The sequence below is a fragment of the Octodon degus genome, unplaced genomic scaffold (assembly GCF_000260255.1).
Source record: "Octodon degus isolate 3935 unplaced genomic scaffold, OctDeg1.0 scaffold00016, whole genome shotgun sequence".
Classification (NCBI taxonomy): Eukaryota; Metazoa; Chordata; class Mammalia; order Rodentia; family Octodontidae; genus Octodon; species Octodon degus.
Genome location: NW_004524592.1, coordinates 8,726,000 through 8,741,910, shown reverse-complemented (window position 1 = coordinate 8,741,910; position 15,911 = coordinate 8,726,000). Strand labels below are relative to the sequence as shown.

At 38.4% G+C, this 15,911-nt stretch overlaps 1 protein-coding gene across 1 annotated transcript in view; it reads left to right on the top strand.

The window, feature by feature from the left end:
* Positions 1-15,911, top strand: part of Pikfyve (phosphoinositide kinase, FYVE-type zinc finger containing) — a 122,143-nt gene that overhangs the window by 40,456 nt on the left and 65,776 nt on the right. Inside the window, exons 13-17 of the mRNA XM_004626718.2 lie at positions 7,973-8,032; positions 9,080-9,209; positions 9,760-9,940; positions 11,276-11,350; positions 14,561-14,668. Of these exons, the coding sequence (XP_004626775.1) occupies positions 7,973-8,032; positions 9,080-9,209; positions 9,760-9,940; positions 11,276-11,350; positions 14,561-14,668 (554 nt within the window). The remainder of the gene's footprint in view (positions 1-7,972; positions 8,033-9,079; positions 9,210-9,759; positions 9,941-11,275; positions 11,351-14,560; positions 14,669-15,911) is intronic.

The window sequence follows — 15,911 nt, the reverse complement described above, 5'->3', positions numbered from 1 at the left end:
AAGAAGTTCCATTCATGACATTTTTATGACATTTTACAGGGAAAGCAAAAAGGGAAGCACCTACAGTTAAAACCTGTCATGACTTCTCTGGAACCTCTCTGATTTCAAATCTTTAAAAAGATTGTCTACACAAGTTGTGAGCGGCAATCTTCATGTGATGATGAGTCTGAAAGAGGGGCCAGCACTTTCAAGAAAAATGACAGCATAGCAGAAGTCCAGATTGTACTGAAGGTTGAAGAAAATGCCAAGGATATCTGAGAACAGATTCAGGGTTGCTATAGAAAGAAAGAGAGATTTGGCAAGTTATTTAGGGAGGTTGATATAATATTGATGACTGAAGGAAGCTTTCTTCTTCTCTGTCAAGCTTAATTTTAGCAGCAAAGAATATAGTTGAGAGGAAAGTAGGTCTAAGATAGTGAAGAGATAAGAGAATACCTGGTTATTTTAAATAAGCCTATTGCCAGAGTTAAGCAGAGTATATACCAGGTTATTGAGTGGATATAATAGATCTGTGATCATGGAGCTGGAGTTTGTTCTTTATGAATCCTGGAAAATACAAAGAATTTTAACATTCCCTGAAGTTTGTTTTTTAAATGTGTGCCCCGGTGGTGCTGGAGATCAAACCTGGTCCTTAAGCTTGGCCAGGCAGGCGCTTAGACTGCTGCTTAGACTGCCTCATGGCCCCATAATCCTATAAAATAGGAGAAAACAGCTGACTGTAGTGATAGATGCATTACATTTTTTTTTTTTTTTAGAAAGGTGGCTTCTTTTTTAAAAATGTATTTTAGTACAGTACCTAAAGGGTCTACAGTCTAACTACATAGATCCGACTCATAGTGACTCTCCTGTTTTCAATCTCCCAAGCACTGGGATTACAGGTGTGTGCCACCATGCCCAGTCTCAATCTCCCTGTCAGAGCACCCCAGGGGTGGGGCCAGCAGAGCCTGGCCACTGTAGAAAGGTGGCTTCTTAATGGGGTATTAAAAGAAAAAATTGGAGAACAACTTTGTAATTAGATTACATTGCAATATTTGGAAAAGGATTAATGGTGATTGGGGATTTGGTTTGTTACCTAAAACAAGTCATTTTGAAACAACTTCATTTCCATCTTAAGGTGATATGAGGTTGGTAGATCAGGAGAATACGATAGCTACAGTTTTCTTTATGTTAGCAAGGCATGTAATAGTCCTTAAAAGCTTTGTAGACAAAGATTATAGTTTTGTACCTAAGGTGTATTAGAGTTAAAGACAGTAGTCATATTTATTTGTTAAAATCATAGGTTCTGGAGTCTTTGTGAACTTTTTAAAAATTAAAAATTGATAACATACATATATTTATGGGATACAAAGTAATGTTATCTGTGTATATGGTGGAATGATTAAATCAGGCTGATTAACATTATCCATTACCCCAGAGACACTATTTGGATTTATTTATTTATTTATTTATTTTTGAGATAGGGTCTTGCTGTGTAGTTAAGGCTGTCCTTGAAGTAACTGTGTAGTCTAGGGTAGCCTTGAACTCATAGTGATCCTCCTACCTCAGCCTCCCAAATGCTAGGATTACAGGCATGTACCATCACTCTCAGCAATACTGGAATTTTTTGTGATGACATTTTCTCATCTGTTTTAAATATTAATATTATACTGTAGTCATGTTGTATAGTAAATCTAAAAGTTCCAATTTACCTTGGAACTTTGTATCCTTTGATCAACATCTCTTTGTCTTCTGACCAGCCTCTCACCATCACCATTCTACTTACGAGTTTTTGTATGAAAAACAAGAGAGACTAGTTTGGTGGATGCAAGAGCTCAGCAATACCAGTATTAACACATGTAACTTGTTTTAATAGTGATACAACATATTGAAAGGATAAATATTAATTTGTTGTAAGCAGGAAGAGAATCATATGTTGTGCTATAGGGTTTTGTCTCTTTGTATTCAATATTGTTCAACAGTTATTTTTTGGTCCATACTTTTAGTATTTTTCAGACCCACAAATCATTGAAATGTAGATGGAATGACTAGCATATTAGATAGCAGAAGTAGGATGTAAAACTCTATTTTCTATGTGTGTATGGATACAGGGTCTCACTAAGCAGTTTGGACTTTTGATCCCCATTTCAGCCTCGCCAGCTTTACAATTACAAGTGTGTGCCACCACTACCAGTTTCCAGTGGGCAGGGCATGCCCAGGGGTTTGGGGCACACCATCCTTGTGCTCCCAACCCTTATTTTCTTAACAGCAGTTGTGACTGCCAAAATAAAATTTAACACAGTATAATTAGCCAAAACAGTCCACCTTTTATTTTTTTATTTTTTTATTTTTTTGCTTGCTTTCTGAGACAAGATCTCACTATGTAGTTCAGCCTGGCTTTGAACTCACTATGTACCCAGACAGGTCTTGACCTGATGGTGATCTTCCTGCTTCAGCCTCCAGAATGCTGGGAGTACAGGTGTGTGTCACTGCACCTGGCCTGTCTGCTATTAAAGGTCTGGAAAAGCCATTCTCAGTAATAAGACCCAAGTTTTAGTTATGGGCAAATTCACTTCAGTTCAGTTCAGTTTGGTTCCGTTCAGTTCAGTTCAATTCAAAACCTTTCCTTCTTCTTACTCTAATGCAGTGATAGGTTTTGGAAGTGCCAACATAAGGAGTAGAATGGAGGTCTAGTTTAATGTTCTGTGTTCTGATATATGGATACAGTGAGGTTACCAGGATCTGGAGATAGCTGATAACTGTGCTGTTACTAAGACTGAGTTAGCTGGTTTGGACTGGTTCAACTGGAGAAGTTAGGTGTTGTGTCCTTAGGTATGAAGACTAGCTGGATGAAGTTGTGTTTGTACAGTGTGGCCTCAGTTTGGCATTGTTGCTGCTGTGCACTGGGAGCGTCCAGATCATCTCAGCATCCACCCATCAGGGTTACTGAGGAACAAGGCCTACATTGGGTGGAAGGGTGGGCATACTTGGCAGTTTTTTTTTTTTTTAATGTATTTAATACAGGGTCTGTAGGGTCTCACTACACAGATTGGACTTGTAGTGATCTGCCTATGTTCAGCCTCCCAAGAGCTGGGATTATAGGCACGTGCCACCATGCCCAGTCTCAATCACTGTCTCAGCGTGTCCTGGGGGCGGCGCCAACATGGCGTGCCAGGGATCGAACCCTGGCCCCTGTGCTCTGCCTAAGCAGGCACTTTAGTCTGCTAAGCTATTTGGCTGGCCTTTCACTTGGCAGTTTTAAGTTTCCTTCTAGCTCTAATTCTGTGAAATGAAAAATCTAGATTTAGAACTTAAAATATTTTATATGTAGTGAGTGTGAGGAATCCTTTAGCCTATTCAGTAATAGAGCGGTTTCTGACCTCAGCAAGAAGGTAATTTTTGCAATGACGTGTTAGGCCATATGCACCCTTGGGAGAGTCTGGAGTTTGAGGATTTTAAAAATCTCTTAATGATTGTATTTGGCTTCTTTTCTTTTTCTTTCTTTCTTTCTTTCTTTCTTCCTTCCTTCCTTCCTTCCTTCCTTTCTTCCTTTCTTCCTTTCTTCCTTTCTTCCTTTCTTCCTTCCTTTCTTTCTTTCTTTCTTTCTTTCTTTCTTTCTTTCTTTCTTTCTTTCTTTCTTTCTTTCTTTGAGGCAGGGTCTCACTATATAGTTCAGGCTGGCCTTGAACTCACTATGTAGCCCAGGCTGGCCTTCAACTCACAGTGATCCTTCTGTCTTGGCCTCCGGAGTACTAGGATTACAGGTGTGCACCACCGTGCTCTACTCTGTATTTGGTTTTGACAGTTCTCACTAGTTTTTTGTTTACTAACAGTTATTATCTTATTGATGTATTTTATCATTGGGTTAAAATAATTTGCTGTTTCATAGTTAAGATGGACACTGAAAGTAAAGATTGTGCAAGTGACCAAAGGCTTATCTGAGAGGATAGCATTCTCCTTCCTCTTGATTTTCATTCTGTTTAAGTAAATACAAAAAGGAATGATTTTTAAAAAAAATCTTTTCATTTAAATAAAGATAATACTAAATCTTTTATTGTGGATTGTCCTCCTGTCTTTTATAGCTGAGAAAGTTTGAGTTTATAAATTCAAGGAAAAAAATTTGCAGGAATATCTGTACTTTAAAAAAAACCAAGGGAGGGATCTGGCAGGTGGGAAAAAAAAAGCCTATTTGCTGGCCATACTGGCCCTGTTATAAGCCCACTGATATATGGCATACTTGTGAGGATGAGGCAGGAGGATGGCAAGTTCTAGGCCAGCAGAGGCAATTTAGTGAAATCTTGTTTTAAGACAAAAAATAAAGATTTTGGGATGAAGCTGAGTAGTAGAGTGCCTACCAAGATCATCACCATACACAGACAAACAAAGAAAAGCAACTCATATTTTTTACCTTATATAGGAAACCCCCTTATTTTTAGAAGCTTTTAAAACTAAGTATCATCTTTGATTTATTAATTTCCCACTGTTGGTCTTAGAAAGCTGTACAATTAAAGTACATTTCCTTATGTATATGTGGCAAGCAGGATTCTGAACCATTCTTGGAAAGTTAGCAAGAGTCTAGAGAAGAAAATGAGAATCTTGCTTTTTTGCAACGGTTTTGCTGCGAGAGCACAGGTATAGTGAAAACCACCACTAAATCAAAGCCAACATGGGAAAGGAAAAGACCCACATTAATATTGTCATCTTTGGACACTTGAACTCTGGCAAGTCCACCACCACTGGCTATCTTATCTACAAATGTGGCGGCATCAACAAAAGAACCTTTGAAAAATTTGAGAAGGAGGCTGCTGAGATGGGGAAGGGTTCTGTCAAGTATGCCTGGGTCTTGGACAAGCTAAAAGCCAAGTGTGAGCATGGTATCACCATTGACATCTCCCTGTGGAAATTTGAGACCAGCAAGTATTATGTGACCATCATTGATGCCCCTGGACACAAAGACTTCATCAAAAACAAGGTAGCAGGCACATCTCAGGCTGACTATACTGTCCTGATTGTTACTGCTGGTGTTGGTGAATTCAAAGCTGGTATCCTCAAGAATGGGCAGACCAGTGAGCATGCCCTTCTGGCTTACATACTGGGTGTGAAACAACAAATTGTTGGTGTTAACACAATGGATTCCACGGAGCCACCCTACAGCCAGACGAGATATGAGGAAATTGTTGAGGAAGTCAGCACCTACATTAAGAAAATCAGCTACAACTCTGACACTAGATTTCGTGCCAATTTCTGGTTAGAATGGTGACATTATGCTAGAGCCAAGTGCTAATATGCCTTGGTTCAGAGGATGGAAGGTCACTCATAAAGATGGCAATGCCAGTGGAACCACATTGCTTGAAGCTTGGAATTTTATCCTTCCACCCTTTTGCCCAACTGACAAGCCTGTGCATCTGCCCCTCTAGGATGTCTTCAAAATTGGTGGCATTGGCACTTTCCCTGTGGGCTGAGTGGAGATGGGTGTTCTCAGATGTGGCTTGGTGTCACCTTTGCTCCAGTCAACGTCACAACTGAAGTCAAGTCTGTTGAAATGCACCATGGAACTGAGTGAAGCTCTTCCCAGGTTGCTGGTGACAGTAAAATGACCCACTAATGGAAGCAGCTGATTTCACTGCTCAGGTGATCATCCTGAACCATCCTGGCCAGATCAATGCTGACTATACCTCTGGCCTCAATTGTCAGACAGCTCACATTGCTTGCAAGTTTGCTGAGTTAAAAGAAAAGATTGATCGCCGGTCTGGTAGGAAGCTGGAAGATGGGCCCAAGTTTTTGAAATCTGTTGATGCCGCCATTGTTGATGTGGATGTAGGCAGTCCCATGTATGTTGAGAGCTTCTTTGACTATCCACCTCTGGGTCGTTTCGCTGTTTGCGATATGAGACAAGACAGTTGCTGTGGGTGTCATCAAAGCTGTGGACAAGAAGGCTGCTGGAGCTGGCAAGGTCACCAAGTCTGCCCAGAAAGCTCAGAAGGCTAAATGAATATTATCCATACTACCTGCCATCCCAGTCTTAATCAGTGGTGGAAGACTGGTCTCAGAACTGTTTCTCCCAATCGGCCATTTAAGTTTAATAGTGAAAGACTGGTTAATTATAACATTGCCTCGTAAAACCTTCAGAAGGAAAGGAGAATGTTTTATGGACCATTTTTGTGTGTGTGTGGCAGTTTTTAAATGATTAGTTTTTAAAATCAATACTTTTTTTATTGGAAACAACATGACCAAAAATTTGTCACAGAATTTTAAGACCCATTAAACAAAGTTTCATGAGGAAAAAAAAAAAAAGAAAATGAGAATCTTATTGCTGTAAGTCTCTTGATCACATTTCCCTATGTAAGGCATGGAGGAGTGAGTTAAGTACACCATGAAGTAATCAAACTCAGGATGTGGGACATTACACAAGATTTTGGGCCTGGAGTTTTGAAAACTGTGTACCATAGAAAAGGAAAATAATGTATGGGAAGTTTGTTCTAGATTAAAAGAGTGAAGAGAAACAACAACAAAGTGCTATGGATGAACTTGTTAGCTCTAAATTTGAGGAAAAAATTATCAAAGACCTGTTGAAGACTGTTGGATTAATTTCAGTGGATATTCTATTAAAATACTAAGAGATGCATGTCGAAGTCTTAGTGGTAAAGTATGGTAGTGTGTCTAACTTTAATGGGGAAAAAAACGTACGTATTTGTAGAGAAAAAAGATGTGGCAAATCCTTAAGTTGTGGAATCTAAGTAGGAGTCTACAGCATTGCATGTTAGAGTATTTAGTATAACATTGGGGAAAAGTATCATTTCTGGACTCAGTCTTCAGTGTGGGGAATAAGGCTTGGGAAGAACAGTAAATTAGTTGAACAGCATTTAGGGCTATATTTCTGCAATGAAAATATAGAAATAAAATATAGCGTCTATCTTATCTATGTACTTGCTTTAATTGTATATTGCATTTGTATATTGTCTCTCTTTTAATTTTGGTACTTGAAATCAAACTCTGGACCTTTGTTTGCCAGGCAGGAGCTTGTGCAATTTATATTCTCAATAAAATATTTTTCTATTTTTTGGTTGGAGAGATGAGTACATTGACTTATAAATATATTTACTTTTTAAATCCATTTGATTATAAATGAATTTGGAAAAGATTTTGTGGAGAATTTTTACTTTTTTTTTTTTTTTTTTTTTGGCGGAACCAGGGATTGAACTCAGGCCCTTGCGCTTGTCAGGGAGAATTTTTACTTTAAAGGAGTTAAAATGCACTGTGGCTTACTTTACATATTAGAAAGAACCTCGTGTGTTTTGTGCTCAGTCACCTACCTAGAAGAACATTCAAGGGAAATAAAGAGTAGATTTCACTTGTAGGGAAAATACTTAACACTAAATATTCAGGGCATGTTTAGCATTTACCTGCTCAAAAAAATTTGGGAGGAGTTAGAACTTTTGAAAAACAAAAACCAAATAAGAAAACCTCAGTAATAAAAAAAAAAATAACTCTGTTATGTCTTATTCTCTGCTAATGTTACTTTCATACAACCTTGTTTTATAGTTTATATTAAGTTTGAAACATGTTATCATGTGGTTTCTCCATGAACTACCTTTATATAGACAAATTCATTATTTGTTAAATCAGTTATACATAAAAATTTATGTAATATTTTAGGCCTGTCATTCAAATTACTAAGAACTTCAGTTTTTATGAACTGGTTCAGTTTTGGTAACAGGACATTTTCCATTTGGTAAACGCTTGACATTTGAAGTAAGGTGAATTGTTTCATGGTTTTGTTGAGTTACAAATTCAGACCTATTAAGTTTAATGTGTATAGTGTAGAACAAGTATAAAGAGGCATTTTAGCTCAAAGCTTTGCTGAGATTGGGTCTGTGATGGCTTATTACAAGTAACATGTTGTGTGTGGGTGTGTTCTTGGTATCATTATGCTGGCCTGTTGTAGTCATATGTCTTTTGTTTTCTTCCTCTTCTCTGTTCTCTCTGGGCTATGCAGAGTATTTGATTTCTGACACTGGAGGACAGCAACTCTCAATAAGTGATGCTTTCATCAAAGGTAATTTTATCAGCAATTGTACAGGGGATGGTGTCTCTTGTTAATGAGGGTACTGTTAGGTCCTAGTACAGTCATTGACAGAGTAGATGCTGAAAATGTATTTGATTGTTTATATCATAAGAACACAGCTATAATGTGTATAATGATTAAAAATGTTAAAAGACAAGAATGTAAACTTGAACTTGAGAGAAGTTTCTGACCTGAAAAATAGTTGTTTGATTTTAATTCATTAATTATTTTGAGACAGGATTTCACTGGGTTTTCTAGGTTGGCCTCAAACTCACGGTAATCTTCCTGCCTTAGCCACCTCAGTGCTGGAATTATAGGCGTACACCACCATGCCTGGGTGAAAGCTTTTAAATACAGTTTCAATTTCATTTTTAAAGACACTATTTGTTTCCACTTTCTTACATTATGAATAAGCCTGGACTGTCTGGATAGACTTTACACACTCTCCACCTGTTCAGACATGAGCCATCTAAGCAGAACTGCTGTATTAGACAGTTCAGTGCCCACACTGTTGTGTATTAATTCTGTGTGCACTTAGATTTCAGTTTAATATGATTTTCCATTTGTGATTTCATGGGGAAAATACTTTCCTCTTTTAATATTATAAAATGTGTTAAAGAACAGTGCATAAAAACATTTCATTGCCTTTTGGAAGCCATTTGTGTATTTCTTTCTTGAGTCCTACTCATTTGTGTAAATTTGCTTTTTTCACTTGTGTTTTGGCTCTTATCAGTTGCTTCTCCTTTGTTTTTTTCATTTTCTTTTTGCAGTGCTGGGAATGTGGGGTCAAACCAGGCCCCTGCATAGGTTGGGGATGTGCTCAACACCTCAGCCTCTGTCTGCTTCTGAATTTTTAATACATTTATGTATGTACATATGTATTTATGCATTATTACATATTTTATGTATTTTTTGTATATGTCTTTGTCTTTTTACACCAATAATTTATATTGGCCAACTTGAGAAATTGGTAATTGCAATTGTATGACTAGATAGTTTACAATATGACAATGAAGTAATAACTTATTTTATACTTAGAATCCTTGTTTAATCGTCGAGTAGAGGAAAAATCCAAAGAGCTGCCTTTCACGCCTCTGGGCTGGCATCATAACAACCTGGAGCTCCTGAGGGAGGAAAATGGAGAGAAACAAGCCATGGAGAGGTTGCTGTAAGGCACTGAGCTTTTTAATTTTAATTTTCTATTTTTATAACCTTTAGTGACTTAGGCAAGTACATATAGTTCCCTTTATAAAATACAATAAAATAAAATATGAACTCAATTAGGATATAAAGCTTATTATTATTTCTGATGAAATATGTTATAAAAAAGATGAGCCCGGGGGAATTACCCACCCGCTTGGGCCCCCCTCCTGTCCCTCTCTTGGACAGGAGCTTTCTTTCTCTCAATAAATATATTCTGCCCATAAAAAAAAAAAAGAAAAAAGAAGAGCTCCAAACTATTTATCTACATTTTACATCTCAAAATTTCACTTCAGCAAATTAGTGCAGACATCTTAATTGACTGTATTCATTTGCTATACAGATTTCATTTACTGTATATGCAAAAATCATTAAGGTGCACATATATGAAAAAATGAGATCTTATTTGTGAGTCATAATTGAGATACTTATTTCTTTGTAGACTGCTTATTGTATTTTCAAAAATGATGTCTAGAAATATTAACTGTGTGAACTTCTTTTTTGTAATATTTTTATAGGTCAGCTAATCATAATCACATGATGGCACTTCTTCAACAGTTGCTCCATAATGACTCACTGTCACCCTCTTGGAGGGACATCATTGTGTCACTTGTCTGCCAGGTTGTTCAGACAGTCCGACCTGATGTCAAGAACCAGGATGATGACATGGATATCCGTCAGTTTGTCCACATCAAAAAGGTGAGCTCTCAAATGCTCTGTAAATATGAGAAATGTGTGAGACAGGCCTGATGGCAGTTTGTCTCTTACTGGTAATCTAAAAAGAAAGTCATTGCTATTAAGGTTTGCTGAGTGATAAATGTTTGCTGTCCACTCTGTGTTAGTAGTGAGTGCACTGAGGAGATGTGAGAGTGTATTTGTTACTTTTATCTCATTGCTGAGACAAAATACCTGACACCCAAAACTAAAGAAAGGTTTATTTAGCTCACGGTGTATGGAGGTTTCAGTCCATACTCAGCTGGCAGAGTGGCACATGACACAGGGCCACAGTTCGTGGCAGCAGAAAACAGCAAAAGCAGCAAGAGCAAAAGGGAGGAGCGGCAGAGAGCAAGCCTCTTTCCTTCCCTTACATTGTGTGCAAGCTGTCTACCCCAGGGAGAGTGTAACACTCATACCCAAAATCCCCGCATTGGGCCATCAATCAATTAAAAACTCTAGAAGCTCACTCCATAGTCATGAGGCTTGAAGGGGAGCTCTAGACACAAACCGTAACAGTGAGAGGTGGATGGGAGGGGTGAGTTGCATAGAAGATGAAGTGGGACCCAAACAAATACATTTTTTTTCTTTCTCTCTTGTTTTTTAGGGAAGGGTCTACAGGGTGTTCAGGGTCTCACTACTAGATCGGACTCATAGTGATCCACCTGTTTACAGCCTCCCAAGAACTAGGATTACAGGCTCGTGCCATCTTTTTCATTTCTTGACACACTAGTTCTGAGAAATTGTGTTCTTGCTAATCAGTGGCTCTTTGCTTTAATTTGATAGTATTAGAGTTCTGTGTGTGTTTTTCACCTGTTTAACTTAGTACTAGTTTTTAATTGCTGTGAACACCAGTTTATTCAGTCACTGAGTATTTTAGGGTCAAACATTGCATTAGGGAATAGGGATTGGAAGAAAAAGCCATCTGGCATAGATGCCATTAGTGATCAGCTGAAAGGAATGAATAAGTATATCCTAGAACTTTTTGTCCTCATTAGGGCATACAACAGTTAAAATACAACATGTAAAGAAATAAGGAAGTGCCTGCAAGCAGGCTCAGGGGCTGGGGGTTTGATCCCTGGGCCGGGCATGTTGGCGCTGCCCCCAGGGTGTGCTGAGACAGCAATTGAGACTGGGTCCCAGCTCTTGGGGAGGCTGTAAAGAGGTGGATCATTAGGAGTCTGATCTAGTAGTGAGACCCTAAACACCCTGTAGATCCTTCACCACCCCCCGCAAAAAAAGAGAAAGAAATAAGAGCATCTACCTGAGTAGACTTTAAGGATTTATTACTGAATTTTGTTTTCTTAATTATTCCATTAGATTCCTGGTGGAAAGAAATTTGATTCGGTGGTTGTCAATGGCTTTGTTTGTACGAAGAACATTGCACATAAAAAGGTAACATAATTTGGTTCAACAGTGAAGTAAAGCAGATCATGCCTCAGCTCAGCTAAGAAGTGGGGTACCGTAATCATGGAAGAGCAGGCAAATAGGCGGCAAGGGCAACTAGCAGTGTCTGCCATGCAGGTGAAATTTTGGAGGCTTTTGGAAGGTCTCACGTTGATGCTAAGTGGATTGTAATTTGCATAGTGGGAATTCATCATACAGAAGAGAAGAGGAAGGCTAGGCTTCCAGAGCAACAGAATGCTAGCGTATTGGTGGTACTGTTTCTCTTCAGATCCTGACACATCTCAGGAGGCATGGTTCTGGAGTCAATAAGAGGCTTAGCATTATAAAGCTGTTCTTTATTCTAGGACTGAGCTACAGAACCATCATTTTCTTTTAGAGGAACTAGGGATTGAACTCAGGTCCTTGCGCTTGCCAGGCAAGCGCTTATTCTACTGAGCTATCTCCCCAGCCCTGGGAGAACCATCATTTTTATGTGTCACTCTTCTCACCTGTGCTCTCTCTCCCTTTAGCTCTGAAGGTTTTTTTCTTGCATTAACATGGAGGTTGGAGTAAAATAACCTTGGAGATTAAGGAATCTCTGAGGTCCTCTAGTGTCAGGTAGATAATGGCAGACGAGACCAGAGGAGGTAGGCAAGGGCTTTGTATCCAGTAATGGGCCAAAACTTTGCTTAGCAGACTTCTGACTCTGAGAGGGTAGTGTAGGTAGCACGATTGCTTGTGGACCTGGTTAAACATGTTGCTGCCTAAGCTCAACAATCCCATGAAAGTTCTCATTCATCACGGTTGGGACAGTGGGAGTGTCTGGAGGCTGAAAGGAAATGGCAGTGCAAATTAAAGTAGGAGCGCCAGTGTGACATACATGTGTGGAAATGTCACAGCTAACTTGGCTAGTACATATGACTGTACATTTTGGTAAAAAATAGACAAATACAGTAAGAAACATAGGTCTCCAAATGTTTCCAGTGTCATTTGTTGGTGCTCACATTTTGATGAACGACATATGTATATAGCAGTGTTCTCACATCTTGCTGTGCTCCAGAGTCGGCAAGGAGACTTAGTAAAAACAGATCTCGGCCTGACTTGTGGAGGTACTGATTTTGTTACAGTAAGGGCTGAGGGAGAGTTCTAGCTTGTAGTATGATGAACTGTAGTCATGTTTTCATTGTTTTCTAAATGGAGAGTAATACAGTCCCTCAATATCCACAGTGAATTAAAATGTGAGGGTGCTCAAGCCCCTATTGTAAAGTGGTGTAGTGTTTTCAGATACTCTGTACATTTTCTCCTGCTTACTTTATATCATTTTTGTATTACATATTACGTGTAAATGCTGCTTAGTAGTAGTCATACTATATATTGTTCAAGAAATAATGGTAAGGTATTGTGCCTCCATAGGATTATTAGTGGCCACAGGTAAGTAAAAGTATGCTTGGATTTGATACCATTTCATAGCAGGCTATCATGGCTTTCCTCGTGGTAGCTTGCCTTGTGACCTCCAGGATGTACTTTTATCTTGCTTTTTCCTCCCTTACTCTTCACTTTTATGTTTTAAATAAACTTTGCCACTTGGGGAAAAACATAGCACTGGCCCCAAATTAGCCAATATTTCATTAATGGTCTTCTAAGAAAAAATTATTAGCACTTTTGAATTTCATGGAGATAAGTCTTATATTTGCATGGCTAAAAGAACCAAGTGCATCACTACTATCAGAGCTGTTTCCCAGTGTGGGGACTGTTAGGGAGCCCAGTCTGATGCCTGGATTGTAGATTGCAGGCTGTGCTGCCTGTGATTTTAGTTGCATGCTTGACATACTTGAGTTTACTTAAGGAATGGTTTAAAATTTTCTTTCTAAGTTTATGTTACTCAATTCAGCTTGCCAACTGAAATGGTTTTATGAAAATGTATGTTTAGGAGGCATTTCAATTATTTTCTTCCTCATCTACCTCTCTTAAAAAAAATTGTTCTGTTACTTTGACAGGGTCTTGCTGTGTAGTTCAGGTTGGTTTTGAACTCATGTGACCTAGGCTGGCCTTATACTCACAGTGATTCTCCTGCCTCAGCCTCCCAAGTGCTGGGATTACAGGCATGCAGCACCATACCTGGCCTAATTGATTTTTTTTTTGACAACAAACAATAGTTTGTACTTGAGAGAGCAGCAATATATGTTTTATACATTCTATCCTTTTAATAGCTTTTTGTGAACAGGAAAAGGGGGGAGTGCAGTTTATAGCTAGAAAGTATTCACATTGACAAGTAGTAATTTTTCTTCAATATTATGAACACTTAACTAGTATCTAACTATAAATAGTAATATGTACATAAACTATCCAAACAGTACCATGACTCTAATTTTTTAAAATTTATTTTTTATTAGTACGTTTATACAGTACATAGTGTTTACATTCATTGTAGAAGTTGCAACTCCTTTTTTCATTCCCTGACTCCCTTCCATCTCTTGAGCAGAAGTATGCTGTCAAGTTGATAGACTAGCTTTTGTTAAACAGCCTGTTCATAAGCCCACATAATATTTTCTTACAGCATTAGAAGTTTGGAAAAAATCAAGGCTGTAGAGGACTAGATTTTTAACTATGTAAAAGCCACATTTTTATTTATTATTATTTTTTAATGTATTTTTAGTACAGGGTCTATAGGATCTCACTACATAGATCAGACTTGTAGTGATCCTCCTGTTTTCAGCCTCCCAAGCACTGGGATTACAGGAGTGCACCACCACGCCCACTCTTAATGGCTGTCTAAGTGTGCCCTGGGACAGGGCTTGGCACTGCACACGTGGGATCAAACCCTGGCTACTGCACTCTGCCCAAGCAGGCGCTTTGGTCTGCTAAGCTATCTGGCTGGCTCTAAATGTTGCCTTTGATATTATTATTATTTTTTGCGGTACTAGGGATTGAACTCAGGACCCTGCGCTTGCCAGGCAGGCGCTTAGTGTACTGAGCTATCTCTCCGGTCCTCAAAAGCCACATTTTAAAAGAATTTCTCCTTGGTCTAAACAAATTATTTCAGGAAAAAAAAAAGAAAAGAGCAACTCAAAAGTAATGATGAAAGTCTATTAACACAGAAAAAATGATATGCTTTAAGTTAGTAGTAATCATGAACAATAGGCATTTAAAGTTATGTTTAACAGAAATCTGTCCCATGCAGACCTCAGCAGCTGTAACACATTGTTCATCTTGTTGCAGATGAATTCCTGTATTAAGAACCCCAAAATCCTCCTGCTGAAGTGTTCCATTGAGTATCTATACAGAGAAGAGACAAAGTTTACTTGCATTGATCCTATTGTGCTTCAGGTACCATTTGTTGCTAAAGACAAAAATATTGAAGGTTATGGTTTTTTAAAAATTAATTTTGTTGGTACACATACATAATGATCCTATTTGTTATAGGGAGTTTGTATCTGAACATGGTATATCTTTACTTTTTCCCCATTTCCCTTCCCTTCAACCTTTCTTCCTTTGTTTACCAATGCTTTGTTTCCATTTTTCTTCTGTTCTTTTTTTCCTTTTGGAGGGATGTGTTTTACTATGATAATTGTCATCTTTTAATTATTTTTAATGGAAACTTGTCTTTCACATTTTTTTTTTTTTGTCTTTCACATTTTAAAAACTCATTATAAAAAGACACCTATATGTATTATGAAGACCTAGCTTACTCAATCCCGTATCTCTCAATTTTAAAGTTACAGACTGCTAAAGGGAACTCATGACCAGGAATGTATCAAGTGGAAAAGGGAAACACAAAAATTGGTTTTTCAATGTGGAAAAAAATTGTGTTTTCCTTTTCCAGTTGGGCTATTGATTTATTGGGAGAATTTCTGGAACTTTGCAGGTCCTGGTAAGATTTCCAACAATATAATGTTATATCTTCTACTAAAGCATATTTCTTGAATACCATTGAACTTGTATGTAGGTAGCAGGAAGGGGAATGCCAGATGGCAGTTATGCTGGCTTCTGTGAGATTTTCCTAAGTAAGGGGGCTCAGAATAGCTCTAGTAAGGTTATGATCCTCACTTGGAAATGAGAGATGCTTCAATTCAGCTTTTGTATAGGTAGGAATCTTTTTAGTTGTTTTTCTCTTTTTGTTTTTTTTAAGACAGGGTGTTGCTATGTGGTTCAGGTGGCCTTAACTCACTATGTAGCTGAGGCTGGGCTTGATAAGATCCTCCTGCCTCAGCCTCTGAGTGCTGGGATTACAGGTGTTCACCCTGACACCTAGTTTTAAGCTCTTTTAAGAAGTTAAAAGTGAGCATTCACTTTCAGTCCCTCTCCCCAGGGAGGCATACCTGAGTCCTGCAAGTCTGTTGGTAGCTTCATCTGCTCAGGGCTCTATGCCCAGTCACAGGGTTGTAGGTTGTTGTATGCCTTTTATGTTTCCCTTGGGGCAGCCTGTGCCTCCACTGGCTGGCTATCTGGAGTGTCCAAGTTCTCTGCCAAAGTGTTAGTACTATACATATGAAGTAGGCCAAGTTTTAAGTTTTCTGTCTTTTTTTTTTCTCAGAAATACTGTTAATTTTAATTTGTGGTCATTCAAATT